Below are 24526 nucleotides of genomic sequence, written 5' to 3' on the forward strand. Positions count from 1 at the left end.
TAAGTTGAACTTTGTCTTGGGAAACTTCTGCTCAATTAGCATTAAGGCTAGACCTCTGTTGCTACTCTGCATTCCTAAAACATGTCTCCTATTTCAATACAGTTGAGGTTCTCATAGCACCACAATTTCTACACTTGGAAACATCTTTAAAAAATGGTGAAACTTATTTCTATATCTCATCAGTAGAGTTGGTCACACAGGTATCCAGGCTATTTAAGCACAAAGCATGCAACATAGGAATTGTCCGTAAGAGCGCTCTAGACTGTAAATCAAGATTAAATAATTTTACAGTTCTAAGTCCTTGAGTGGCTAGAGTTTGAAATGCTAATGCCATTATCTCTAAGGCATTAGTTGAGAAAGTTTCAGTGTGATGCTACAATCTCAATGAGGCCTCTGCAGACATAAAAGTTCAAATCAAGCACTTCAGCATTTAGAGCAGTCGTCAGAGAAGTGGGCGATATAGCTTCAATTTCAACATGAGAGAGAAAGAAAATACATCTTTCACATAGAAGAGTGGCTTTATCACTGAAGGAGGTGTTTCTTGAGCTGGACTCTACTGGCTCTGTCTGCAATGGAGTGAACTTTCTTTTCACCAGGCTGTATGGGGCTGTGTTTTGGATTTGCAGCTATTTGGATTCACTCTTGCTCTACCCATTTTCACTCCTTGTCCCCTTGGTACAGAGTGGGGAGGAGTGTGTGAGTGGCTGTGTGGGTGGTTGACCACTGGTCAGAGTCAATCCTCCACTTGGAAAAATGAATACATAAGTAGTTATTGCAAAATACAGCAGTGTCACATTTGACAGTAATGCTTCAAAAAATTATATTCTCTGCTTCTCAGGGAAGAGTTGATCCAGAACCTCTTCAGTTAGTGTGATCAGTGAGATAACATTTATAATAAGAACCTCTCTCATGTGTTGTTCCTTGGCTCTTAAGAGAGGCCCAGGATAAAACATTTTTTGATGTTGAAATAATTCCAGTTGTCCAAAGCACTTTTCCATAATTAATACATGAATTAATCACTTATGTCTATAGCCAAGGTGCAGTCAATCACCATTTCAAGGTGCATTAGGCTTAAGGTAAAACATTTCTTGTTTTGTTTTGTTCTCTTCATTTAACCTTGACACATATTTAGATCCCTCTTTTCTATTGGGTCTACTCCTAATTAGCAGTGAAGCAGAACTTCTTGCTACTTATAGAATTTAAATGCTCTGGATAAAATCAAAGTTGCAGAAATTAAAGGTAAAGCTGTGTTTGAAGGTGTGCTCCACCCCTTCCCTCTTTTTATTAATATGTATGCTTTTGCCTATTGGTGCTCCTGACTACAGTATAGAGAACACTCTTTTCCCTTTATTCTAAGTAACAATGGACTTTGTCACCACAAAGATCATTAGCAGCAGCATAAAGTTTCCCTGAGACTGAAATTCAAATATGCATCACCATGGAGCAATTCTTTATAGAGATTCACACTTTTAGAATGTATTCCTGAAATCTTTCTACACAAAATAAGGCAAACTGAAGAAATATTGTTTCCATTTGTAAGATGTACAGGCTTTCCCTCAGGTTCTGTGTTTTATAACCCTCTTTCCTCATATGCATGTACATTTTGCTTATATGCATGTATATTTGCCTTGAAATTGTGTAATAATTAAAACCAAACTTCTTCCTACAGAAATCAGTGGCAAATCTTTAATAGACATCAATGAAATCAAATTGAAAATTAATCTTATTCCTATATTTAAGTTATCTAGAGGGAAAAAAGCCAAGTATGATCTCATTGTAATGACTACCAAGCTTTTTTCAAATTCTTTGCCTATCTGAAAACTAAGTTTGCAGCTTAGTCAGCTCAGGCACCTAGCTTTTTTCAGTCTAAAGAAAATGCACCTGCTATTGACTGAGGGCATGATCATACAATCTGCGTGGTTCAGAGATCCTTATGCCTGGTTTTCCAAACTACAAAAATCTGGTGGATTATGTTAAAAACATGAAAAGAACAGCACTGAAGATGAGTGATTTTGCAGTACTTGTATGCTTTTCCAGAAGGCACTACATTCTGAAAATGATGAAAAGTCAATTGAGCTTTTTTAGAGACTTGTCTAAGTAACAATATAGATTCTGAGATACAGGCCTGGGAGATGGAGATGTAGGAAAGACTAGGAGGCAACATACAGAAAGGTACAGGCTGTGATTATTATAGGATGGGATGATGAGACCTGAAGTCAGAGGCAAAGACAGGTAGAAGATTCCTACAGGATATTTCCCTTTTTCTAAGGTGCTGAATCAGCAAAAGCAAATGACTAAACAAAAATCCTATCATCTCAACAAATTTCCCCCCCAAACAAGGCAGCCCAGTGCCCTTCCATGGTAGCTTCCAGCTGCCTCCTGCATACTGCTGTTAGAAAACAAAACCTGCCTACTAAGAAATGAAGCACAGATAGTGCTTATTCTAAATAAGCTCTATATCTTTTTTTAAATTTCTGTTTCACAAGACATTGTGTGTTCCAAATTTTAAATTAGTATTTGTTAGAGGTTAAATTTAGAATATCATCCTTCAGAGTTAAAGTTTGTAGAAGCATAAGAAGCCTGACAATAAAGCCGATAGCCTCTTACATGAGAGCCTCTCTTAGTGTGACAGAGAACACAGAAGTAGTTTTGTTCTTTTTCTGCTTTGTGTGCTATTTTCCTGCATGTATTATGACAAAAGAGCTGCCTAAGCTCAAGAAGTTAAGCACATACAAATTAGCACCCTAAGATTATTCATTATATCAGTGAGAGGAAAAAATCCAGGTGACATTTACCATAGTGTAACCCAGTATAACAAATGAGTAATTAGAGCAAAACAAACAAAATACTTTAAAATAAATCATAGTTTTTACATGGGTGAATACAATTAAGTTTCAATGTTCAGTTAGCTGCCTACTTACCTTGATCTTCTATTCATAAAATTAGAAAATAATTAGAAAGCCAATCTAATCAGTTACTTCAGCGCTCCACTTTAAAGAAAGAGAGAAGCAACTAACTTTTTCTGTCACTTCAAAACAGCACACCCAAAATCCTGCCCTTTTTCTCCAGTGGGTTGCAGCCTGTCTTTATTTAACCCACTCATCAATTTTCACGATCCCTTGATATGCACAGTTCTAAGGCTCTTTGGTTTCCCCCTAGACTAACCTACTATGGAGCCACAAGGCTTATAAATGTCTGCTTTATCAGTAGAAAGCCTGTCTTTAATGTGAGATAAGCACACCCAGCCTCATTTTGTAAGGCACTGGGCACTTTTGTGATGCCATCTACCCCCAGAAATGGTATTGTCTAAATGTGTGTTTAGTTCTTGCCCTGCATAATCCAAGTGCTTAAAGTCAAGATATCATTCATTTGCCATTTGGGATCAAGGAAGAGCGTACTGCACCTTACAGGATCATCACATAGCATCATCATGGCTGAATTTCAGTCAATAGCTCCTACTGACTTCATTAAAGCCAAACCATAATTCTGAATACAGATGTTTTTTCAGAACTTTGAAGACAATTTTATTATTCATATGTCCTCAGGAGATGAATTATAAAAAGCAGTTATGTGACTCTGGATATTCTTGGTACCAGTGCATTCCTGTTTCTCACTTCACAAACAACACATCTATGACAAAGGTGGAATGCATTATTTCACACATACTTGGACTCAGTAAAAAAGCCAGAAGTAGCTGGGACAAGGACAAAAATGGCTATACTCTAAGTTACTTTGTGAAAGGACATTGAGATGTTCATTGCATGAAGGGATTGTGCTATAACATGTCGGTTGGGATCTGAATCAACTAGAAAATATTGATGTTCATACTATATCTGTTAAAACAGATAATCAGAAATCCAGCACTGAATTAAATTCTAGAAAAACTGCTGGGTAAGAATGTTAATCAACCTAGCTATCATGTTCTTGCTTTCTTAGTGGTTTTTAATTCATTTACTTTGCATGGGGTGTCACATGAATTAAATAATTTTAGGTACAAAGCAGTATTCTAATTAGACTACCGGAAGATACCATCTTTTTCAAAAATTTGCTGTTTTCTTCAGTCACAGGGGCCGACATCTATGTCACATGTATGAGAATAAGTGAAGTATAAATTCCACATGAAAATGGAAATTTCCCCCAAGCAAACAAAAGCAGTAGGAACTGGGACTCTGTAGTCTAAGGGCAAAATGCATTACAAGCACCAAGTGCTGAGGAGTGGACAAATACTGACTTAAAATACTGTATGTTAACTGAAACAGTGGGTTGAATTTGACTGATGGGATCATTTCATCCTGAGTTTCTCTTCCTCTACAATCAGTACCCACAGCACAAGATACTTTGGATGTTCCTAGGCAGCTGAATAAACAAAATATTAAGCTGTTCTTTACATAAAACATTTTTTTTGCCTCCTTTGATAATTAAAACTATTCACAAATAAACAAGATTTAATGCTCTTATTATCTGACCCCTACTACCTATCAAATTCCAGCTCATACATTTGCTCCAGATCCAGCTGTGCTGTGTCCAGTGAGATGCAGTTCAAATAAAACAGTTATGGAATATATGCAGCTAATTTTGACTAGACAACATCAAAACTTTATATTTTCCTCAATCATTTATCTCAGTAATTAATCATCAGCACAAGCAAAAACATTGGTCGTTTTTCTATTTGGAATTTGTAGCCTTACCAGCAATCAGTGCTTGTTTTGCATTTAACCATTAAAATGTAGAGCCCTGTAGCTCCCAGTGGCTTTGTTTGCTTGGAGGAAATGAAACATTTTTGACACATAAAACTGCATTTCCTTTTGAAAAACCAGACAGATTAAGCTAGTTTGGATTCCTGCTATTAAGCACTTTTTTCCAGCCCTCAAATTATTCAGAGTTTCATCCCTATCTCTTTTCCATATTTTCATATTGTTTTTTTAAAAGTTGACACCAGAACTGAACAAATACCAAAATTAAAAGTAATAATCCTTAGATAGAGGTGAAGTTCCCAGTTTCTCAAGGATGACGTTAACTTTTGGGTTGGGAATTTTTTCATATATAGTTCCTCTATAATCATAAAGTGTATTGGGACTTCTTTTGAGGACACTATTTTAATTCTCCTATGTCAGCTGCACTTGATGGTCACCCTTTACTTGATGAGTTTAAATTTATGGCACATCTGTTTTTCTGACATTGCACGGTGCTTTTTTAATGAAAATAATCTGTAATACTGATTCAGTGCCTGAAAAGAAATCTAAGATACTTGATCTGCACTTTCAGTCTGTAACTGCCAAGTTTGCATTTTCATCAGGGAATAAAATCAGGTTTGTTTGAGAAGAGCTATTCTTCATAGCATCACACTGATTTGTTTTAATTGAATTACAATTTTTTGTCAGCTGAAGTCTGCATCACTGTCTTCCTATTATTCTGGGGATTGCTGTCTTTGTAGCCAGAGCTGTCTGACATCGCTCATTTGTCTTTTGTGTTTGCATCTTTGGCATAACTCAATACTGTCCATTTTTGGCTGTTCTATAATATATTGAAATTAATATTTGTTGACTCATTCAACTTCACAGCATCAGTTTCATACATTACTGTCTCAATGCCACTTTTATTACATCCTTATCCTACCCTTTTTCAGGATGCCAACACTGAAGGACACGACTGGGGCATGGTTAGGGGCATATGTTTAATGGAGTATTGTTTATCTCTTTCTGAGTTTGGTTACAAGTCCATAAGGAACTCCTGGAGAACCTTCCTGTCGTTATGTCATTTCCAGGTTGGCACTATGTAGGAAGGGAAGGAATTCTGCCTCTAGGTGACACACACTGGCTCCATGTCACTTAGTATGCCCAGACTGAGCTGTCAGGTGTTGGTGTCCTGGTCTAACTTGACAGAGGACAAAAAATTATTTGAGTTGTGCAGGTATTCACCTGGAAGAGGAAGATTAAGCCTATTTAACAGGAAATGCAGTGACACCTGAGAGCCAGAATTGTAGTGCCTTGAGGGTGGAAGGGAACAATAAAGGACTAAGTGACACCCAGTCTTGCCAGGCTGCTGTCAGGGCTGCTGTCTGGTTAATTCCCTCTTCTCAAAATCTTCAACACTTTTGTTCCAGTGGAGCAGCTGTCCCAGCTCAGCACTTTGCTTCATATAGCTGATAGTTGTAGAGTTTTTAATCCAGTACTGAATGAGTTTATCCTCCCAGGAAATATGCCTGGAAAATAAGGGCAGTCTCCAAAAGAATATTGTCAGCCTGCTACTGTAAACTGTAGTTTAATAGGAGTGGATTTTTACTTTCCAGTCTCTCAAATAATCCTACTGTTTTCCAGGGCTCATAACACAGCATTTCTTAACAGTACTATCAATATTCTGTTTCACACACTTGCTGTTTTGGCACGAGACTGAGATCTACTCATGTGGAACTTGCAGTTAGGGAAATACATTCTCATTAGGAGGATCACCAATTTCAATATCCAGCATGAACTTCTACATGTCAAATTTCCATTTGCTGAAGCCTTTCCACAACCCCACATGGGTAAGAAATGCTTATTTACAAGCTTCAAAGGTTTTCTCACTTCCTGACAATTAATTGCAATTTTATCTTTTATGTTCTACTCCACCTAGGAAAATATATTCAATGTTCAATGGAGCCTGGCCAAACATTTTAAGAGCATATTTATGAACACTTATTCAGATTTCCAGTAGTTGTTATTTCAGCAATATTCACATCTAGCTCTTATTACTGTTTTCCAGGATGAGTTTTGTTTGAATAAATGTCTGGGAAATTACTAGCTTGTACAAACCCATCTGTATCCGCAGATGAATAAGGATGAATGCTGCTAGTGAAACAACTGCATTTAAAAAAATGATGGTTTGTTCCTCAAATATTTTGCAAAGAGAAGAAAGTGTTAAATTCACTGGGGAATTTGAATGGGAAAACTAGATTCAGCCTCCTTCTAGTTAGAAGGAATAAATTTTGTATCTGAATGTCCTCTAATAACTATGCAAATCCAAGAAACACAGTTTTGTTTTTGCACAATTTTACACTACTTCAAAATAACTATGGCATACATCTGGATGTGGGATTCACAACCCCTGTGGATTTTCATGGCTTTTTTCAGCTCAATAAGCTGAGAAGACAACATCTGATGGCCATGCTGAGCTTCATTCAGGATCCACTGGACTCAACAGAGGGCCACCAATTAACTTCCATGAGCATTTGATAGGAGCCTTGCTGCTACACTTGCTCTCTGCCCCAGCCCAGGACATGACCTTCTCTGCTTTGTCTATCAGAACTGCCAAATGCCCATGCTAAAAATATTACTGTCAAATTTTCAAGAGACTTATAAATCATTGATGGCTGTTAGCATAATTCAAATATCCTTTAAGAAATTCATTTGTTTATAAAAATATCCAAGAGAGATTATGGATGAAAATTGTTTGAACAGAGGGCTGTGATACTACAGAACAAGCAATATGATTTGTCAGTAAAATGAAATATCTGTCACATTGGTTTTTGATAGACACAAGCCACTTAGGCAGTGGCTCAGCAGAAGAGGAAACAGCTTGTGATGCACAATGCCCATGTCACAAAATATTGTTAAGACACTCTGGGTCTGTGGGTAGACATATACAGTGCCAGACTGTAGGTTAGAGAACGGACAATGAAGGCAAATCTTACCTACTGTGTATGGATTTCTTTTTCACGTGTTTCTTTTCTTACTCATTTTCTCATTGAACTCACAAAGATGCAACTCTTGATTTAGTCTTAAGCCATATACAAATGGTTATGACCTAACTATCCAAAAAGTAGTCTCCAATAGTGACTATACTTTAGTGATATTTGGATGGAAAAAAAAGCTGCATGTGAAATAAAAAATCAGTGAAAGTATTATTTAATTCAAAGCAAAATAAATTATATCAAAATGAAAAAGCTGATTTCAAGGATATTAAAAGGAGTATCCAAAAGAGTGAAATATGAACAAACCCCATAAAGACTGGTCAGGAATATATGAGAGGCTGAGTGCCAAAGATTCAAAAGGATCAAAAAAGCTGTCATGATAAAGCAAAAAAGTAAAATTCAAAATGCTATTAAGATAAACAAAACAAAATTAATAAAAATAAAACAAATACTTTGACAAGTCTAACTTGTGTCCTAATGAGGTGAAGAAAACAGGGTATACCTTGAAAATTGAAATATAAAACCACAAAAAAACAAGATGAAGTAATTCTGAGACATAGAGGCATAGAATCTAATAACCCACTATTCTTCAAATATTCAAGAAATGGGAAACTAGCCTGATATTCAATGATAACCAATTATATACAGAGAGCACTCAGGGAAGATAAAACCACAACAGAAAAGTTAAATTAATTCTCTCAGTCTGCACTGCCAGTGAAGGGGGATAGGACAGTTCTCACACTGGTCATTCCTTATGCAGGACAGAAATGAACCATTGTCTCTGAGTGTCAATAGAATGTATTTTAGAACAAATCCAAATTCATAAGGTGGACTCCAAAAAATTTCCAATACCACCTACTTTTCTATTGTGTCATGTTAACACCAGTTACAGGGGCCTTAGCACAAAAACAAGCAGTAAAGTAGAAAAAGCAATTTTATATTTTCACATATCAGTTTTCATTTTTAACTGAATTTATGGAGAGTAGAGAGGCATAGAGGGTAATCCAGTGAACAACAGACATGATATTTCTGCAGACTTTAGATATTTCTTCACAAATCTAATTAGTAGGAACAACAACAAAACAGTATTAAGGTACAAATAAATAAATATGGCCATATCAGGGAAAAACCAACATAACTTTTCAGAAAAAAAACCCCCACGTATCTCAGAAGCTAATTAGACTTCTTTTTTTGAGGAGATAACCATATGAATAATACAATCACTATAGAGTACTTAGGATTCAAAAAAGCTTTTGATGAGGTCTCTTATTAAAGTCTCTGACAGAAATTGAGGTAATACAGGACACAACAGAAGGTCCTGGATTAATAATTGGCTAACAGATAAGAACCAAACTGTAGCAAGTAAAACTTGTGTTAATAAAGTAAGGGTAACACACAAGAATAACCCTGTGTGCAATTGCCTCTGAAGTAAGCCTTACCACTTAAGAAGAATTTGTGGCAATTTTAAGGTATTTTTCTGACAACATCCATTCAGTACATGGTGTTAATGAAAAAAGTAATGGATGACTGGAAGTTTATCAGGAAAGATCTGAGAGCAATACTGAAATTTTTACGTCACAAGGGACTTTAACCATGGTGTACCCCCACCCTGAATACTGAATGTAGCTCTGCTTGCCCACATTTCATATTGGAATTAGAAGTACAGAATAATGATCAGGATTAAAAAACTGTGATTAATTTTGTATGAACTTCTGGAGGCAATGCACTTATCAAAGAATAGTTTTAAGGAAACATTCCTTCACACAAGATACAATTAATTTATAAGATTGAGGGATAACTTCTTTATTGTGAGCGTTACTGAGCACTGGAACAGGCTGACCAGAAAGATTGTGGAATCTCCTTCCCAGGAGATACACAAAAGCCATCTGGACAAAATCCTGAGTAACATGCTTTAGTGGACCCTGCTTGGGCAGGGAGGCTGGATTAGATGACCTTCAGTGGTCTGTTCCAACCTTAACTATTCTGTGATTCTGTAATACTCTGGAGACTTATAAAGGATACAAAATGGGATTGGACAGACTCCTGAAGGAAACATTTGTTGGTATCTGGTAGTCTGGTAGGACTTCGGAACTTGCTACAGGCTGGAACTGTGGAGATATGCTCTCTCCTTCTCTTGTTTCTTTTCATATTCAGCCAATTTTCTGCTGGCAAACCAGATTTAGAAATTGTTCCTTAAGATGTACATTAATAGTAATATTAGTTTGTTTGAGAGAACACTATTGAGAAATTAGACTGCAGACCTGAGCTGGTTACACACTGGATGGCATTTGCCACTTTCACATCTCTCTCCACCCATTACTGGTGATAATCCTTAGCATTCCTTAGATACACACAGGTGAAAGGACAGTTTCTTTATGTTCACTTATGTCCAGTCAATTCCTGGCCCTCCAGTTCAGACTGGAGGCACACACATTAATTACTGCCATCTGTGACAGTGGCTTATTCAGCAAGTTCTCCTGCCACCCAGAAGATAAACTGAAACCTCTGCATTGCTTCACGTGGGTCAGAGAGCCCCAGTTAGCAATGACTTTGATCAGCATTTTTCTGGGCTGAATGTGGCAGGTGCAATGCCTCTGGTGTCTCACGATAGTTACCAGCTCACTGATGTATCAGGGCCCTAAAGCATCTTTTTCAGTGGGTGACACTGCTGCAGTTATATGGTTTTACTCCACATGATTTTCTAAGAGACCTCAGTGCAAGCACCTCCATGTTATAAACCTTAGGTTCAAATGTATATTTTAGAGGCATTTTCACATAGATTTTTGAGAAAGTTAAGGTCATTTAACATTTTTAAAAGTCTTCAGTGAGACAAGAAACCTGCAGGAGTTAATAAGGATTGTAGGACATAAAAATCTGATAGCAAGGACATAATGTAGAAAAAAATAAAGCACAAATGAATGCATTGTGCTGACTGATAAATATGAACTCTAGCAGTATTGCTGAGAAGGCAGGCACAGGAGTTCGATGAACCTTTTGAGCTGATATAACTCGTGCAGCTGCCAGTTGTGAAGCTGAAGAGCTATACTATTTTGTGAATTTAGGAGTAATGCAAAGCAATATATTTTCAAGAAGGAATGTCTCTTGATCTCTACAGTGTTTGTCACCAACCATAACTTTTCCAAAGTTAATTATTCTCCCAGCATCTTTTAATGAATACAATTAATCGGATCCATCCAGTGTAGGGATATTTGTTTTGAAACAAACTTCCATTTTCTTTGGGATATATGTCTTTCTTTCTTTCATGTCATAAAGCCTCTGAAGATGGTTAGTGAAGCAAGTTAAACACAGAAAAAAAATAGATTGAAATACGCATTTATGAACACACATCTCAGCACAATTCATACCACTATGTTAGCTTAACCTTTAAGAGCATTTTTTTAATTGTTTGTATCTGTAGAAACATTTTTACACTCTAAAACTTCAAACATTTGAACTGGAATTCCTTCATTGGTTGCCTCACAATAATTTTATCAAAACATACCAATCATTGAGTGACACCATAGAATTAATAATAGAACATTGTTAGAAACACCTTTGAGAACTTAAACACAATTTTATGAAAATCATTCCTTTGAGATATTTGATCAATATAACTCCACTTATCTTTAAACAGAAGAATTCTCTTCCAGCATATTTAAAGCTACTTTAGTGGGTTCTCCTGTATGAACTTTCTCATGAAATTTGCAATAAAGTGCGGGATTTGCTGTTTTCCATCCTCTTTCCAATATATATAACCATGTTTATGAGATTCCTGTCCAATGAACCGTGTGCAGCACCCAGGTTATCAGAAATCATTGTGAAGATAATATACTTACCATCTACTTTGAACTGAAAGTCTTTACAGTTGTACCATCTGCTTCATCATAGTTCATTTTAAGCCTTATACTCAAGAAAAAGGAACAGACTGGCAATACAAATCTGATGAAATTTAATCAAGACCAGAAACATCTCACTGTTCTCTAAAATTAATTTCTAAACAATCCAAATTTGGTGCAATTATCTTAATCATTCCATTTCTAAAGTTGCTTCTGCAAAGTCTGCACGTTAATCTGTTGGAATGGAAATCTTGTTTATAAAGGGGTATTTGAACAATAAGTTGTAAGCATTCAAATGAATGTTCACATGCATTATATAAGGCTGACAGGTAGTCAGTGATTGAAATGAAATCCAGGTACCAGTGCTAAGTATTTCTATTTGCTTATTCAGAAGTGGGGTACTTAGAGGATGAGGTGATAAAAGAACTACTTATACCATCATTCCCCTGCCCCATGTGCAAGAAGAACCGCTAAAAGTGAGGGATTTGGTCTAGACTTCATGCTGATCACTAGCCAGGTTGCAGGTGTCTTGTGGGTTTTGGAAGTTAGTGTAACCTACAGCAATTTCATAATCATTCTGCATTTTCTGGTGGCAACCCCAGAAATTCATTAATTTCTCTGCCTTCAGCATGAAAGCAGCGCAGCAGTGGTGCTCGCTATCTCTGGCCTTGTTCTGGAGGCAGCCTGGGGCCCAGGAAAGGAAGGAAGTGTCCCCTGTAATTCTTCACAGTGTTACCAAATCACCAGTGGCTCTCTGGTCTAAGTAGAGAAGAATAGCTGACTCTGAGGTTATCTGGCTAAATACCAGAATATCTCACTTGGAAAGCTACCCTTAGCAAGGACAGCTCCTTCTGCCCTTATCACGCTAAGGATTGTGCCCAATTTAACCCATGTGCTTTTTTGATGCCTTTGATTTCCAAAGGAAGCTTTGGCTCAAAGTTAAGCATTCACTTATGTGCATTTCAAGATAAGAATGACTTTCAAGCCTAAAATCTGAGATGCAGACATGCCAAGAACTCCAAAACTGAATTATCTTTGGAGAAAACTTAAAAAATAATAGCCTTGAAAATGCTTTGCAACTATTATATTGTCATAAAGCCTTAAAATTACAGATGCACAGATTTGTTACAGCAGTTAATGACTGTTGCCCCCTCTGGGAAAAAATCAACTCTTATGATGGGCAACTATGCTCCACTGAGATACATATAAAATAACCAAACACAGTGACTCCCTCTTTCTTCTTTAATGTGGAGCTTTATATGTAAATTTTAATCTAAAAGGAGCAACATGCTATATGGACTTTCAAAAACAGATTTTATTGACTAACTAGGAAGTTTTTACCCAGGTAATGTTTATACATCTTAATAAACCACTATGTAAAAAAGCACAACAGGTCTGGCACATCTCCATGCAGCTTCATATGTAGAGACTGAGTGTAGTTAAATGTCATCATCACTAATTAGTTATCATATTGACACATGAAGGATAAATTTCCATGTCAAATGCAAACTACTTAAAGAATCATCCTATATGGATGATTTCTTTATGTTCATTCTCATGGCACATGTGGGCTTCATGTTAAGAAACTTGGGCAACAAAAGGTGTGGTATTTCTTTGTGATTATCATTAAAGCCATGACTGTGTACCCAGATATTGGTTTGGGCATTCAGCCAACTTCAGCTAGGCTGCAGGAGCAGAGGAAGGGTAAGCAGAGGAGTTGGATGGTCCAGGCTGGGCAAGGGTTCATTTCTCTGGTCAGCTTCCAGGACCCCTGCCCTGGGTCAGTGAGGACTGAGCGTGGCTGGCTGACACAGGCGGTCAGTCAGCTCAGTGGTCTCACTGCATCCCCTTGTGGCTGGGCGCCTACAAGAGCTGAGCATTGTCCATCCCCATGAGATCCCAAGGTCAGGTGGGAAATAAGCAGCTTTTCTGCTCTGGAAAGGGGGCCAAACTGGATCTGGAATATCTGGAAGAGGAAGGAATTAACTTCTTCACAATGTCAACTGTGCATTTCCTAGAAACATGCCCCTTCCTCACAATCCCTGCTGAAGAGCTTCTCCAGCCAGTGGCACCCTAGAATTCCTTCCAGCACATTTTGCAGCCCACCATGAAGACAGTGTAGGGGCCTGTGAGTAACTGTGGAGGAGGAATGTTTCTGACTACGCTTTATGCCCATATTTCCAAACATAGCATGGATGGAGCAGCTCTGCTCACACAGACTATTATTCAGAGTGGTTTTGTGTTGTCTGCGAAGATGATTTCACCTTTAACAATACAGTGAACACATGGGATTTGAAACAACAGAAATGCAACCATTTACACTGATTTTCATGAATACTAATTTCACTTTAAATAGAAGGAAAAAAAAGTCTTTGGAATCTACCCAAAAGCAATTGGGTAGGGGTCAATAACTTGTCTTTCTGGAAAGAAATGCAGAAGTTGAAGCTTGTTACATAATTTCAGTAACATTTTTGGCTTGAATTTAAAAATAAATGAATGGCAGACACAGATTAATAATAAGAAAGTAAATTTGAATCTCAAGCTGCATGATGTGTAAAATTGTTGTGACCTTTCCTAAAAGGAGTGTTGCCCTGTGGGCTACCCCTATTTTCAGAAGTATCACTTCAGAAGTCTAAAAATATCTTGCAACAATTATTTTTCATCACACAGTAACATTCTTTTAAAAATAGTTATCAAATTAAAATTTCTCACAAGCAATGACTGAAGTTGCTGCTTACAATGATCTTTTTTTTAAATGAACCTTTAGAGGGTGTTGACTTTTCCAAAAGAGGTAAGGTCCACTAATGTTAACAGGGGTGGGACAGAGAGGCAGCCAGTCCCTTGAGGCAATTCCTCAGGCACAGTGTGTTAGCAGAGTACCCCAGAGTGCCTTGAAGGGAGAGATGGCTATTTAGATCAACAAAGAATTTACCCCTTTCATGTTTATTTGTCACCCTGGCCTTCCACAGGATCTAATCATATCTATCAACAACAGAGAATCTTAATAGCTCATGTTGGAGTCTTGCTTGCAGCTCATTTTCTCATCTGAACAGGGCATAAATGAACTGCAAATGTCAGGTCGTTGCTTCATGCTCTCACTTGTCCCCCAGCCCCCTCAAATTGCAGTTCTTTCTGGTTTTGGTGTCCAGATCAACCCAGTTCCCTTCTAAATGTTGTAAATATGGAACTCTTCCTGGAGATTAGCTTAATTTTTTTTGTCACAATGTATGTTCTTACCTCATTTTACTTAGTCATCTCTGTGAGAATGAAAGGTGTGTAGTCAGCTGAGTAAGCACAGAGAATCATAAATCAAATACATACAAGAGATACACTCAGATAAACAGAAGACTTGCAAAGCTGTGGCAATAATGTGGTCAGATTTGCAATTTTGTACTTAGAAATCCCATTCTGAGGACCACAACTGGACTATGGAAATATCACCATAATGTATCACAAGAGTTTATTTTCTATCAAATGCAATTACTGCTGCAATTTATGTTGATGCACCTAGCCTGGCTATAAACCAGTGTCTCCTCTTTAAAATAATCTTAGTATTGCTATTTTTCTTTTGATATTTAAAATTAAGAAGACCTGTTGACTACGAACAGATTGTGCGGAGCGATAGCTTTGACTACTGCTTAAACTGCATGCAAGCTGCATGATCAGCTTCCCACGGCACCTGGCTTGGCAGGGGCTACACGGACAGGGGAGGGATTTTCAGGTGTCTTTCCTCTCTGTTGGCAGACGCAGGAAATCAGTTCACACGCAGCAAAGCCAGAAGCTAATCCCGGAGTCCCTGCCGAGCCCTGATTCCCCTTTGTCGAACTCCCCGTTATGGTAGCGACCGAGCGCATCAGCCTCTCGGACTCAACAGCCCCACGGCCCTGCCCCGGCCCAGCCGGAGGGGAGAGGCCGCCCGCCCCACATCCCGCTGCTCACATCTGTTAACTTTTATTTCCAAGCACGCGAACCGCTCTGTGTGGGAATGGGGACAGGGCCGGGACGGCCGGGGAGACAGACGCCCGATCTCTTGCGGGCGTCCCTGCGCCGCCGAGCCCCGCTCCCGCTGCCCTCAGCCGGGGGGCCCCTCCGCGCCGCCGGAACGGCACCCCCGCATCCCCCCCGCTTCTCCGCGTTCGCCTCACGGTCCCCGCTGGTGGCGGGGCCGGGGCTCTCCCGGGGAGGAGCCGCACCCCGGCCCGGGTCCCAGGCGCGTCCTTGCGGAGACGCCGCGGAGGGCGCAGCGCCCCGGGCCGGCCCGGGAGGCGGGCGCTGCCCCGTACCCACCTTCCGTGTGCACGGCGGAGACGTAGGTCCAGTTGTAACGCTTGACGATGTCAAGCATGGCCCTGGCTTGCAGCGTGTCGGAGGGGACCACCCTGAGGAAGTACTTGTACAGCGTTTTGTCGCTCAGGTCGATGCTGGTGGCGGAATAAGCGATCTGGGGGATGTCGAAGAGCTGGAGCAGATTTTGCACTTGGATAGCAACTGAGCTGGAGCCGGGGCCGATGACCCCCGCGATGGGCTTTTTCACTCTGCTCTGGGGCTGGGTCTGCGAGTCGGAAATGCAGCGGGTGCCTCCGTCCCTGTCGTCCCTGATGGAGATGAGAGAGTCCCGTATGAACTCGATGCTCTGCTCCAGGGCCACGGAGGAGTGCCAGCAGGAGTCTCGGATCTCGCTGCCCAGGGTGATGTTAGGTAGCAGGACCGGGTCTGCGTTAATTTTATCCAAAGTGTGAAACATGGCTTCGACTCTCTGGATGCCGTATTGCTCCCGGATTTCCCCGCACTTCCTCTCGGGCACTTTCTCGGCCGGTGGCTGGTGATGGACAGAGAAGAGGGCCCCGATGATGACATCCCCATCCATCCGAGCCACCGACCTCTGTGAGGAGGCTGCAGAGAGAAGAACCTTCCGACCACCACTCCTGGGCAGCACGTCCATCTCCAGGAGCAGAGCGGGGAAAAAGACCAGCAGCACACCAATCATTTTGTTGCACGATGTCATCCAGACCCAGGTTACGAATTTCATGGGCTCCCCTTGTCTGCACATGGTTTAAGGACATGTAGGAAATGGCATCTGCTTCTCCTCGACAACGGCCAGGTTGCTCCAAATACCATCACAGCATCACTCTTGAAGGTGCCAAGACAGCCGTCATCCTAGTGACTTTTAACCTGGTGGCATAGAAAGAGGGGATAAAACGGGCTAACCAGAAAATTGATGTCAATCCTGAGCTCAATAAAGCAACCCAGCACGGTTAGATGACCGCTTTCTCAAAAGCCCAGGGCAATTTGCTTCGATAAGCCTCTCAACAAGGAGTTTCAAGAGGGATTAAATCATGTATTTATTTGCCTTCATATACAACCATGCATACTCACATATGTTGAGTTTCTACAATCCTTTTCGTGTCTGCTTTTCAAGCCAAGGAGGCTACTTCCCGCACATCCAGCCAGCACACACACCCCCTCTGCCCCCGGGAAGTTTTAAAAGTTTCAGGAGGTCGGCAGCTCGTGGGAGAAGAGCCCTAGCTCTGCCCCAGCGGCCCCAGCCCTGAAAGCAGAGTGACAAGCGCTTCTTCCTTTGTGTTCTGATTACCTGAAGGCATCTTTCTCAGTTTAGACATTTCCTTTCTCCATCCACAATGTGAGCAAAAAGAGAAAGAGAGCGGTCTGCCCTGCCAGCCACGGGAAATGTCATTTAAAGGTCAGCGAAGGGAAGAAGAAAGGAAGCGCTCTCCAGTTTAGATTAACTTTTCCGTGTGTAGGGGGCAAAACTGTAAATCAGTCAGGGACACACACATGAAAGCAGGGGAAAATACATATTAGTTACTAAGGCAACCGCGGGCAAAGCCCCGATGTGCCTTACCGGCACGTCTGCCGCGCAGACAGGCTTCGGGCGGGGAGCGACGGCGAGCCCGGCCACTGGGCTTGGAGGCTCCAAACGCCGTGCTGGCAGGGGAGATGCCCCCGGCTCCCTGTTGCACGACGAGCCGTCAGCACCCGAGACAGCGCCCGGCAGTCGGGGCAGCCGCCGGACCTCGGGCCCCGGTCCCGCTGCACCCCCGTCCGCCGTGTCCCCGTCCCGTCGTTCCCCGGCCGCAGCTCCCGTCTCGCTGTCCCGACACCCCGGCGTTCCAGTGTCCCGCCGTCCCGGCCCCGGCACCGCCGGCTCGGCCGCCGGCCAGCACTGCGGGGCGCTTCCCCAAAACTTCTGCCCCCCGCCCGGCGCTGCCGCCGCGCTGTCCCCGGATGCACACGCACCGCGGCTCACACGCACACACGCCCCGCTGGCACACTCGCACTCACACACCCGCACAGCCCTCCCGGCGCTCCGAGCCCGCCGCCGCACGCACCGCCCCGGGCTGCCCGCCGCTCCGTGGCTCCCCGCCGGCGGGCAGGGCGGCCGGGGCCGGGGGGCTGCGTGTCCGCCCAGCGAGCGGCGGGGGCGGCTGCAGACGGTCCCGAGAAGGAGACGCTCCGAGGGGAGCCGCCGTCCTGGCTGCGCGTCCGCAGCCGCAGGCGGGCAGAGCCGCCCGAAGCGGGCTCGGGCAGCCCCGCAGCCCCGGTGCCATCTGCCTGCCCTGCCTGTCCCGCGGCTGAGCCCCGCGGGCAGCCCGGAGGGTGACCCCTGAGACGTACCTGGCCGGGTGAGGCAGTGGCTCCCTGCCTTCTGGGAGCGGGCATTGGCGGCTCTCCGGCCGCCCCGAGCTGGCGCGCTGGCGGCGGGGCGACGGCTGTGGGCTGGGCGCGGGTGCCCTCTGTCTTCAGCACCGCTCCACCGCAAGGAAAAAAACAGGTCATCCCGGGCTCATCCATTATCTCATACAGAAGGATCAGTCATTTTCTCCCCCTCCTTAATTTTTTTCGGCTATTGTCTTGTAAACGAGTAAAGAAACATCACCCGGAGCACGCTGCGGCTGCAGGGGAGGTGTTGGCTCTCACCTCCCGTGGCTCCTAATTCATTATCTTCTTGCCTCAATTAGCAAGAGCGGGAGTCAAAGCGAGAGGCTGCTGCTGGAAGGGGACTCAGACCACGCTGGGGAGACCCGAGACAATGAAATGTGCCGCTCTGCCTCACCGGCAGGGCTTCACTATTAAAATAAATATTTATATTTGGGGGAAAAAAAACAGAAAAAATACACTGCAACAAGATAAATCACCTGTAAAGATAAAGGCATAAAAGGTATTGAGATTGCAGTTTCCAGGTCAAGATGAACCTAAATGAAGCACGTGAGAAGCATGCCAGATTAAAATAATACCAGATTGAATAATCATAATTCAGACGACCTGCTTGCATCCCTAACACAGGTCTCGAGTGTTTTACTTGACTGTATGAAAGTTAAAGTTAGATTACCTCCCCACTGGGAACTCTATAGATATTTGCCCTACTTTTAAAAGAAAGAGGCAAGGACAAACATTTAACTATTGCTCATTCAGAGACGGGTTTGCAGTGAGTGCTGCCTCAGGGGTGTCCTCTCCTTGTGTCAATCTCTGAGCCAGTTTTATTGTGGCACAGCTTATTTGTTATTTGTCTGCACTGTGTTTATCCATCAGCTGTGTTTACTATGGAGGACCCAGCCCAGGGGGTTGCTGGTGCCCTCTTTCCCTGCAGGTAATGTTTCCTAAGGGGGGAAGCAGGGTCAGAAGGGCTGCCTGTCCTCTGCCTGTGGGCATAAAGCTTCCCTAAGGTCAGTCTAGGACAGTTCTGCCAGGGCCAGATCTGGAGAGACATTCAGATGTACACAAATGGGGAACAAATTCCCCTTCACCCATGTTTTAATGATTAAGCTTCAGTTTCTGCCCTTGACACAACAAATCTGCAGCACGCCAGCAAATGACTCCAATGGTTAAGTTTTGGTTTGCTTCTCCAGCTCTGACATTTGCAAATGCTCCCATTGGTTCTTCCCAACATATAGCACCCTGTAGCCTTCATCCCCTCTAACCTGGCACTCATAAAGAGAGCAGTTCTTCGTGCTGAGGCTCATGCAGAGCTGTCATGCAGAGCTGTTATCCCTCAGTGCTGGTCTGAGTTTTGCTGAGACTGGAAAGCAGGTCACTGGGTCCTGATGCCCAGCTGTGGCTGCAAATGCTGCCTCTCCCACCCCTGCAGTAGCAGGTGGGAGTAGATGGAAATGGTCAGAATTCTGGGGCTTATATGAAGACACCTGGAATATCTTTAGGAAGGGTCAGGGAAAGACAGCACTGGGACTGCAGTGGCTTTGATCTTCCCCAACTGTCATGGGGGAAGCAAAGGCTTTCCCCAGAGGGAAGTAGCACCCCCAGCACTCTGTCCCACAAAGAGGCCAGAGTCATCCCACTGCCTTTTGTCCCTGACTCCTGCACATGTTGATCCTGCTGTGGCCCACAGATCTAGTATTTCTCCCCTCAGAAACAGCCCATCTCCTACCACCTTCACAAATTTCTTAACATATTGTCCCTTTATCATCTGGTAACCATCCTTGAGGCATTACATGGACTGCATATTTTGCAGAGATATGAGCTGCCATCAAGCAGGGAATCAGGGCAAAACCAGAGCAATGCTGGAGCTGTCTTATAAGCAGTGATTCCTTTCCAAGGGAAATTGCCTGCTGTTAAATATTTTTTCTCTGTGAAACGAAGGACAAGTGAATAATTTTCATATTCCCATGTCACACAATTTAAAAATCACTTGGAGGTTGATTGAAATATTCTGTTTTGATGGCATCCAAAGTGTTTTGTTCTGTTTTCTTTTTAAACATTTTATACCATGCAGAACAGTTTTTACTTCAGATAAAATCAATTATTAACGTAAAATGGATGTTGCAGTATTTCTTCCAAAAAAAAAAAAAATCTTTTTTTCTACTTCTATTTCATCAGAATTATCTCTTCTAGCAGAAAATTTTCTACTGGAAAAGTTCTGACAGCTCTTATGAGAAGGGCCAGTGTATTGTAGAAAATGGTTTGAAAGGAGGTTTGTTTCAAGTAGAAATGGCTGAAGCCTGGAAGTCTGGATTGTTGAAATCTCACTTTTGGTTTCCCTAACACAGCTACTCCCTCTTCTACTTCTTACCAAGACAGACAAGTCAGATTGACTGTCTAGTTGTACAGACTCTCCAACTAAATTATTGGGGAGATTTAAAACTATTCTGCAAGGATAAATACTGCAAAAGTAATACAATTTTATTCTGCCTTGGACACAAGTAGAAGGCTCATGTGTTCCTGTCTGAAGTTGAAAGATATACCAGTTATCTGATAAATTGTCTCCAGTCTTTTTTATTCTGCTCACTCAGCTGCTTTCCTTTCATGATTTAAAAACATCACCTGCTATATATAAACAGTGTGCATGCAAAACATGCATAGGTAGCCCACTGTTGTAGATAGAGAATTGTTTGCTTGTGAACAAAGACTTAGAATCATCATCTAGCAGGCTTGTTCAGATAAAACTGGGATTTAATCGTACTAACATATATTCAATATATTTTCTCCTCTTCTCTTAGCAAAGTAAACATTTCTCATAGGTTTTTGTTTAAAACATGTGCCAGCTACAGCATCATTTTCACCTCCTTTCTTGTATTTAGGCTTTTAAGTTACCCTATCTGTAAGAAACAAAGCAGCAGCATTTTTAAGTTTTGATTGCTTACACTCTTATTTGCTGCAACTGCTAAGAAATGAACATAAATGGATCGATGTCTGTATATATGGAACTTTGTAATGGTCTGATTGCTCAGCTATTCCTTGTACTAGTAGATTCATTAAAATTAAATAGGACTAACCCATGAAATTTAGGACTCACTTCTGAGATACTTAGAAACTTGTAATAGCTTCTACACAAACCTATGGTTTTACTCTCCTTTTTTTTTTTTTTTTTTTTTTTTTCTTTTGGACAGGAATAGACACCCCTGGAACCCAAGGATTCACAGAGATTTGAAAGCTAACATTGGTAGTCATCAACACCCTCTTGCCCACTGTCTCAAGTCACACTATTGTCAGCATATTTTACAGATTTAGGTGATCTTACATCCTTTTTAAAAAGTTCCTACTCTGGGGCTTTCTCAGGAGGAAAGTGACTGCCTGGATATGATTTCAGTTGTCTTTCAAACAAATGTGAGATCAAAATCAATGCAAAATTAAGTACTCAGGGATGTCTTGTAAATTTTTTACACTGCCTGAGGATTATAGACTCCATGAAGTGATAAATAGAGCAGATTTATTCAGACATTCAGCAGTTTTCATCTCTGGCTAGCAAAGCTGTTAATAAGCTAAGAGTAACTCTTTCTACATTTAAAAAGAAATAGCTGATTGCTTTTATAACTCAATATCAAAAAACTTTCAGCAGAAGTGCTTCATGCCAATTGCTAAGGAGAGAGACTGGAAGAATGTGGTCCAGAAGACAAAGGGCCTGATCTCTCCTCAGCAGAAGCTCATCTCACAAATGCTCCCTTGCCACAAGCCTGTGCCCTCCAAGCAATGGCATGCAATAGTCAAAGGCAGCTGGTATCCATTCCTTACAGACAGGGCACACATCTCAAATCTTGAAAGTTTCCTGGGCATTCGCTCTCGTGAAACCCAATGACAAATTTTGGTCTCATGGCAATGGGGATGCTCCCAAATAGTGAATGAGAAGCCAGCTGAATGTCATCTTTGCTAAACAGCATGACTGTTCAGTCCTGGATAATGTTTTAAATCATTCCTGTATTTATTTTCTAACTGAAAAATGTACTTAGGGTGCCCCCTAGGCCAAAATGCTACACAATGTTTACAGCATCCACTTACACCAATTCTATCCAGTTCAATTAATTTTGATGAAACTCCCTTGCCCTGAAATCCCCAGATTTCCCTGAAATTATCCCCTGAGAAAACAACATGAGTAAATAGATAAATCTCTGCTGAAACTTTCATACCAACTAGCTTACACCAGGCCAAAAACAAAGTGCATTTCAAAGTCAAAGGTCCACAGTTCCTGAGCTTCAGACTCTCAATTTAAAATCCACAGACTTCTAATTTAATTTGGAAATGTCAGTCTGAATCATTCTGGCTGAACTCACCAGACAGGGACTTATATAAGTGTGAAAGGAGAGACAGTACCTTGGATATATGGGATTTAATACAGATTAACGAGACAGGTCTACTTAATTAGATTGTAACTAACAGGACAAGGAATTTAACAAGAAGTCACCATCCCTTATGGAGACAGATTTGTTACTCTGTGGGAAATATGGCATCTGAAGCATCAGCTAGCCAAATTTTCCAGTGATTTTCAAGGACAGCTCCATGTAAAGCAATCTGCAGGAATTCAGTCTGGTACCAGTGAAAACTGGTAACACCTACATATGGAAAGGAAGTCCTTGCTGTGTAGGTGAGGGAACGGTGTTCCTGCTCTCTCCTGCCATCTCGGCTTTCAGGCTGCAGCCGAGGGTAAGAAAGACCTCATGCTGCAGATTGCACTTACAAAAGGAACCAGTAACTTGTGAAGATCAAAAGTTTATTCAGACTGTACAATGTAACAACACATCTCTGCACCTCTCCAAGAGAAACTGAACGCAGCTAGTAATTTCTGAGATTTTCCCATGACTACAGCGAATAAAACAGCTCTGTGTTTACTGGCTGTTATTTGTGTCCTTCATTTCTCCACACAGAACCCTTACACACATTTCACAAAACAAAAATAAGGGAAAAAAATATTAAAAATCACAAATATCATAGATGGAAAAGGCTAGAAGTCTTTTCAAAATTAGAATCTTTTATACATGACTAAAGAATCAGAGGAAGTTTTACAAATATCAGCTTAGCAATTAAACAATGTGTGACAAATACCTGGCATACTTTAAAGAATGTTTCCATTGCCTAAAAAAAAAAAAAAAATAAGGAAAAAAGCCCAAATTAACATGCTGAATACCTCATACCTGTGAATCTTAATTTTTCCATTAGCAGTCTGTCGCTGTTTATGTAACACTGCATACAGGATACTTTATCAGCTTCCATAAACACATATTTTTGAAGTCTGCAATACAAAACAAAATAAGGAGGAATACCTTAAAAGATTAGTAGGATTTTGTGGTGACCTTTAACTGAGATGATCTCATTTTCTACAATGCACCTCCTTTATGCATTTGCAATTGTTCAGGATGGATGGAAAGGATGTCTTAAAATTACTGCCAGCAGACTGGTCAGCTTTATTAATTTTTTTTATTTTTTTTGCTATACCTGGTTGTAAATGAACTCTGAGATGTCAACTAGGGGAACTTCCAGCCTATTGTTCTAGTTTCACAATCATTATTTTCATTATTTTTCTATATGTAGGTAGTGCAACAGAATAGTACAGTTTTGTGCAGTAATTCAATAAAATATTGTAAATCTTGCTTGTTTTGGCTGGGATAGAGTTAATTTTCTTCACAGCAGCTGGTGCAGGGCTGTGGTTTGGATTTGTGCTGGAAACAATGCAGAGATAACACAGAGCTAACCAGAGATGTTTTTGTTACTGCTGAGCAGCGCTTACACAGAGCCGAGGCATCTTCTGTCACCCCACTCCATGAGGGAGCACACTGGGGGTGCACGAGGATTTTGGAGGGGACACAGGTGGGACAGCCAGCCCAAACTGACCAAAGGGATAGTTCAAACCATACAACATCATGGCCAGCATATAAAGCTGGAGGAATAAGGAGGAAGGAGGGGACATTTAGAGCAATGGTGTTTTCCTTCCCAAGTGACTGTTACACGTGACAGACCCCTGCTTTCGCGGGGATGGCTGGACACCTGCCTGCCCATGGGAAGCAAGGAATGAATTCCTTATTTTGCTTTGCTTCTGTGAATGGCTTTTGCTTCCCCTATTAAATTGTCTTCATCTTAACCCACGAGTTTTCTCGTAAAATACCAAGTAATACTGTATTTATTTGTAATATATAGCTGTTACTTAAAGCAAGACATACACAACAAGAATCTGATACCCAGAAATAGAATGAGGATATGGTGTACAAGGTACACCACTCCAGCTATTTGCAAACTGCTTGATACATTTGTTCAAAAAGTTGATGCAGAAAAGCACCAT

At 41.4% G+C, this 24526-nt stretch overlaps 1 protein-coding gene across 4 annotated transcripts in view; it reads right to left on the bottom strand.

The window, feature by feature from the left end:
- The window catches only part of GRM1 (glutamate metabotropic receptor 1), a 184999-nt gene extending 166682 nt beyond the window's left edge, over window positions 1–18317 (bottom strand). For 3 of the 4 annotated variants that reach the window (XM_015623086.2, XM_015623088.2, XM_015623087.2), the window contains exons 1-2: window positions 18142–18316; window positions 15793–16677 (exon numbers count right to left, since the gene is read on the bottom strand). In XM_015623086.2, coding sequence (XP_015478572.1) covers window positions 15793–16555 — 763 coding nt within the window. In that variant the 5' untranslated portion in view covers window positions 16556–16677; window positions 18142–18316. Of the gene's footprint in view, window positions 1–15792; window positions 16678–18141 lie in introns of all 4 variants that reach the window. The other variant, XM_015623083.2, reaches the window with a different exon arrangement.
- Window positions 18318–24526: the final 6209 nt, after the last annotated feature.

Source organism: Parus major, chromosome 3, assembly GCF_001522545.3.
Source record: "Parus major isolate Abel chromosome 3, Parus_major1.1, whole genome shotgun sequence".
Classification (NCBI taxonomy): Eukaryota; Metazoa; Chordata; class Aves; order Passeriformes; family Paridae; genus Parus; species Parus major.